This window comes from Chiroxiphia lanceolata, chromosome 2 (assembly GCF_009829145.1).
Source record: "Chiroxiphia lanceolata isolate bChiLan1 chromosome 2, bChiLan1.pri, whole genome shotgun sequence".
In the NCBI taxonomy this organism is placed as follows: domain Eukaryota; kingdom Metazoa; phylum Chordata; class Aves; order Passeriformes; family Pipridae; genus Chiroxiphia; species Chiroxiphia lanceolata.
The window spans coordinates 90,134,052-90,138,644 of NC_045638.1; the positions used below are offsets into that span (position 1 = coordinate 90,134,052).

Sequence of the window (4,593 nt, forward strand, 5' to 3'; positions counted from 1 at the left end):
CATCATTTCTTGTTCCTCACTCGTATTTGCATCCACGTGTTGCTCTGCAGGGGCAAAACCATTGAATAGAGAAAAATGGGATGAAGTGAGAACAGGGACAATTAGAAGAAGAATCAGAAGCATTTTGAAAACAAATGGTTTTGCCCAAAACTACACCAAAAAAAAAAAAAAGGAAAGCCTGTTTTCCCTGACGTTTTTGATGTAATGAAATGCATTTTTCCATGTGGGTTTTAATGAAACATCAACATTAATGTAACTGTTTTTCACCTGGCTTACATGTTTCTTCAGCAAGCAATTATGTTGTGCACAGTGCCTCTGCTCTGTTTTCTGCAGTTGTGGCACACCTCAAGTAAGAGCTTTGCAAGTTTCTGGCCTATCACACCTGCTCGTTTCCTGTGCAATTGTCTGGGCTATCCTTTCTGGACAACCTGAGGATAAGTCACCACCGAACAGGGGTCCCCTCTCCAGCATCTCTGTTACAGGTGACAGTCTTCTCCACATCCCTGCAATAATATACACCCGAGAGCTAGAAGCCTCTTGTATTGGTTGACAATTTTGTGAGGAGACCAATGTGTGTGGGGGGTGTGTGTGTGTGTGTGGTGTGTATGTGTGTGTGTGTTAGGGAATATACACAGATGTTCATTCATAAGTATTTATACTTATGAATGAGGGAAAGGCAGGAAAATAGAGTGAATCTGAGGTGGTAGGAAGTGGGGTTTTCTCTAAGTGGGAGAAAGATGATGAAGAACATTCAGTGAGTATGGGAAACACACATGCAACATGAACTGCCAGAGAAAAGGGTGATGAAATGGAGTGCAATCAGTTTGTGCTCTACTTCTGACACAACCTGCAAACCCAACAGAGCAGGACTGTGTCAGTACTCACAGGACAGACCTCCAAGTCTGCCTCAGACTGTTGTTTGGCTGAATGAAATGCTTAATAGGGATGCTTTGCCCTCTTGAGTGTGTGCAGGGCTCTGCAGAGCCTTGTCTTCTCTATGGGCTTTCTCCTAACAGGAGACACACTTCCATGTGATCTGCTTCTCCAGGAGCATATCTGTATAAAGAGTGGCATGACAGAGTATGTGAGCTCCTGCTCTTTCTGAGTGAGCAGGACAGGTATTTTTGCACTGCAGGTGAGGGTGACAGTGGCAGGAAAGAGCATGTGTGCAGGTCTCTTCCCTATCTGTGGGACAATCGGGGTCGCAAGGGTGCCTGAGGGAAGAATGTGTCTCTGATGTGGGGTGAGGTGCAATAGGGAGTGTGAAAGGAGAGCAAAGCACTTGCACTAGGTAGCAAAATGCAAGAGGATGTGCATGACTATATGAATGAGCACCTGTGACGCAGAGGCCATGTGTGAGGGTGCACAAGGGACAGAAGCTCCTGGAGAAGCAGAGAGGATGCCTGTTAGCTGGAGATTAAGTGCTCTGCAGTGATCAAATATTATGGTGACACTGGCAAACAGATGAATATATGTGCTTAGACTCTCAGATTTAAATCAGTTTTAAATTCCTAACAAACCCAGATTCCCCTTTTCTCCACCTCACTGGAGACTTTCCAGAAAACCCAGCTGGGTATCTCTTAAACTTACCCCATCTCCCTGCTGAACATCAACTTGTCAGAGGGAAAAGATGACAAAGGACATGATTATTTTTAACCTGTTCACTTCTGTTTTGCATTGCTGCGGGGGAGGTGAGCATCTCACCTCAGTGAACACAGCTGCCTATGTGCCTCCACTTGACACAGAGGCTGTTAGATATGGCTCATGACCTTACCCTCCCCATGCTCCTGCTGCCTCTCCACCACAGGATCCCTGTGCACAGGAGCAGGCCCACACCAGTTTTGGTGTTTGACTAATGTGGAAATGGTACTTGTTTCTGGAGAGGTGTCAGCATGCCTACCATTATGCATTCCATCCACTAGCATATGGCATCTTACCTGACCCCCTAACCCATAGCCCTGCACGATGCCCTGGACAATGCTTGGAAGATATTCAGCCCAGACTTCTCTGAAGAGGTTTTAATTTGATCCATCTCTTTCCCCAGTGGTTTTTCAGGGTTTCATATAGCAAAAATAATATTTCATGGTGACTGTACTCTAGACCCTCTTAACTTCACAGGTCTTCTCAGGCACCTTCATCCTTCTTCCTCATTGGTGTCCATCTTCTGGATATTTTCAGATATTTTCACACTCTACTCAGCCATAGTTGCTGTTTGACTAATCACTACTAATTCACTTACTGTTTCCACTCACAAGGTCAGCTGCTTCATCCCCACAGTCAGGTCTGCATCCTTTCCCTAACACATTTCATGCAAATTACTGACACTCTTCTCGTACTGAGAGGCCTGGATATGAGAAGGATATTTTTGGTGCTGAGCCCTGAACGAAGACATGGTAAACTGTTGTCTCCAGGGTGGGACTAATGTAAATTCTTTCTGGTCTTCTGCTGCAGCCTCCTGATGAAAAGGAAACTCTTCCTCTACAACTTCAAGAACCTGCGCTGGGCCAAGGGCCGGCGTGAAACCTACCTCTGCTATGTTGTAAAGCGCCGTGACAGTGCTACATCGTGCTCCCTGGACTTTGGATACCTGCGCAACCAGGTATGGGGAACATCCTGTCATCCTGTTCTTGTATCCATACTGAGGTGCATGCAGCTCCAATTTGCCTGGGGCAAAGGAAGGCTGTCCACAAGTGTGGATGCTGTACCAGTACACACTGTTTGGGGGATGCAGCCTTCAGGTAAACCTCTGCTTTGTGCTACCCACCAAGTGTGTCATGAGGCAAGATATCCATACTCCCTCCTGCTTTACCAGTCTACCTACTTTTCTGCTTAGCTCCCACACATTCCTCTTGTACATCCCTTCATATCAGTGTGCTCCTGTGCTTCTCTAGCCAGTCTTCCACTTACGTACCGCTGTGCCTTCTCCCCCTGTGCGCTGACCCTCAAACATGCCTCCCGCCGTGTTTCTCCTCCCCTCACACCCCATCCAGCTCACACCTCACCCCTCTTACACCCTTCTCCCTCCCCGCCACCTCACGCCTTGCCCCTCTCCCTGTTTCATGAAGATGGGCTGTCACGTGGAGGTGCTCTTCCTGCGCTACATTGCAGCCTGGGACCTGGACCCCGGCCGCTGCTACCGTATCACCTGGTTCACCTCCTGGAGCCCCTGTTATGACTGCGCCCAGCACGTGGCCAACTTCCTGCGCTCCTACCCCAACCTGACCCTCCGCATCTTCACGGCCCGCCTCTACTTCTGTGAGGACCGCAAGGCAGAGCCTGAGGGGCTGAGACGCCTGCACAAGGCGGGAGCACAAATTGCCATCATGACCTTCAAAGGTGAGATGCGCAGGCAAGAAAGAGATGATGGAGGTCTATGGGGGGTTAGGGAGACCCAGGAGGGTGAGAGAAGGCAGGACAAGGAACCACAGAAGATGATGCAGTGTGTGATAATTTAGTGATCCTAGGAGAGGTCAGTGTCCTCTTGAGCACCCCGTAACTTCCCTTTGCCTTGCACAGATTTCTTCTACTGCTGGAACACATTTGTGGAGAACAGGGAACAGACATTCAAAGGCTGGGAAGGGCTGCATGAAAACTCTGTCCATCTCTCCAGGAAACTTCGACGGATCCTCCTGGTGAGTGCCAATTCTCCTTCTTCTGGTGCCTCTTGCCTCAGCTTATTCCTCTTTTCCTCACTGCAGTTCCTCTCAGCTCTCACTGCCCATCCCTGATATTTCATTCATTTATTTGTCTTCATCTTCCATGTCCCTCATGCCTTTTTCCCCAACTTCATTCATCTCTCCTCATTCTCTTCCTCTTCTGCCACCTCTCATCCCATCTCCTGCCATTCCTTCTCCATCTTCATAGGTTCCTGCTCACTTGACAACTGACCTAGCACTTTTATTTTGTCCTGCAGCCACTGTACGAAGTAGATGATTTACGAGATGCCTTTAAAACTCTGGGACTTTGAAGTAAAAGTCATCAGCAACCAGGAGACTTCGAAAACATTTGTTCTTTGATTTCCAACTCTCTCTCTTACAACAAATCTTTCCCTTCTTCTCTCTTTACCTCTCTCTTCCTTTCAGCTCTGTGTCTAGAGACAAGACTATCCTTACTTTTTAATTTCCAAGGAGAATTAGGCTGTCTTCTGAAGACACATTCCCGAGGATCACACCTTATCCATTGCTAGCTGGGAATAGCCAGGACTGCAGTTCCAGAGAGCAATTTGCCCTCCCTCGATCCCTGCAGAGCTAATTCAGGTGGTCCACTAAAAGTAGTTCTGGATTTAGCCTTGCCCAAGTGGGAGCAGATAGCCTGCAAAGGCATTTGTATGGCTGTGTTCTCACTGGCACTGCACTGATCTACATGTTTCATGAGGGCTTCAGGGAGCACGTCTCTTGGCTCTTAGAGCTGCACTACACTGAGCTGCTCTGTGTCCTCCCCTCTGAAATGGTTTATTTGTCCTTCTGAATGTGGATAGGAAGTTAAAAACCATCACCATTGAAGTGATATAGCCCATGTTCTAACAGCAAAGTTGGCCAGTTACTGGGAAGCGCAGCTGAGAGTATTGAAGTCAGTCCTGGACAGCCCAGGTAG

At 47.9% G+C, this 4,593-nt stretch overlaps 1 protein-coding gene across 1 annotated transcript; it reads left to right on the forward strand.

Moving 5' to 3' along the window:
• Window positions 1–2,443: 2,443 nt before the first annotated feature.
• On the forward strand, window positions 2,444–4,029 carry AICDA (activation induced cytidine deaminase; the record flags this gene model as incomplete). Its single annotated transcript, XM_032679979.1, has 4 exons — window positions 2,444–2,599; window positions 3,066–3,336; window positions 3,517–3,632; window positions 3,914–4,029. Coding segments are annotated over 4 exons (597 nt in total), but the record flags the coding sequence as incomplete, so codon positions are not given.
• Window positions 4,030–4,593: the final 564 nt, after the last annotated feature.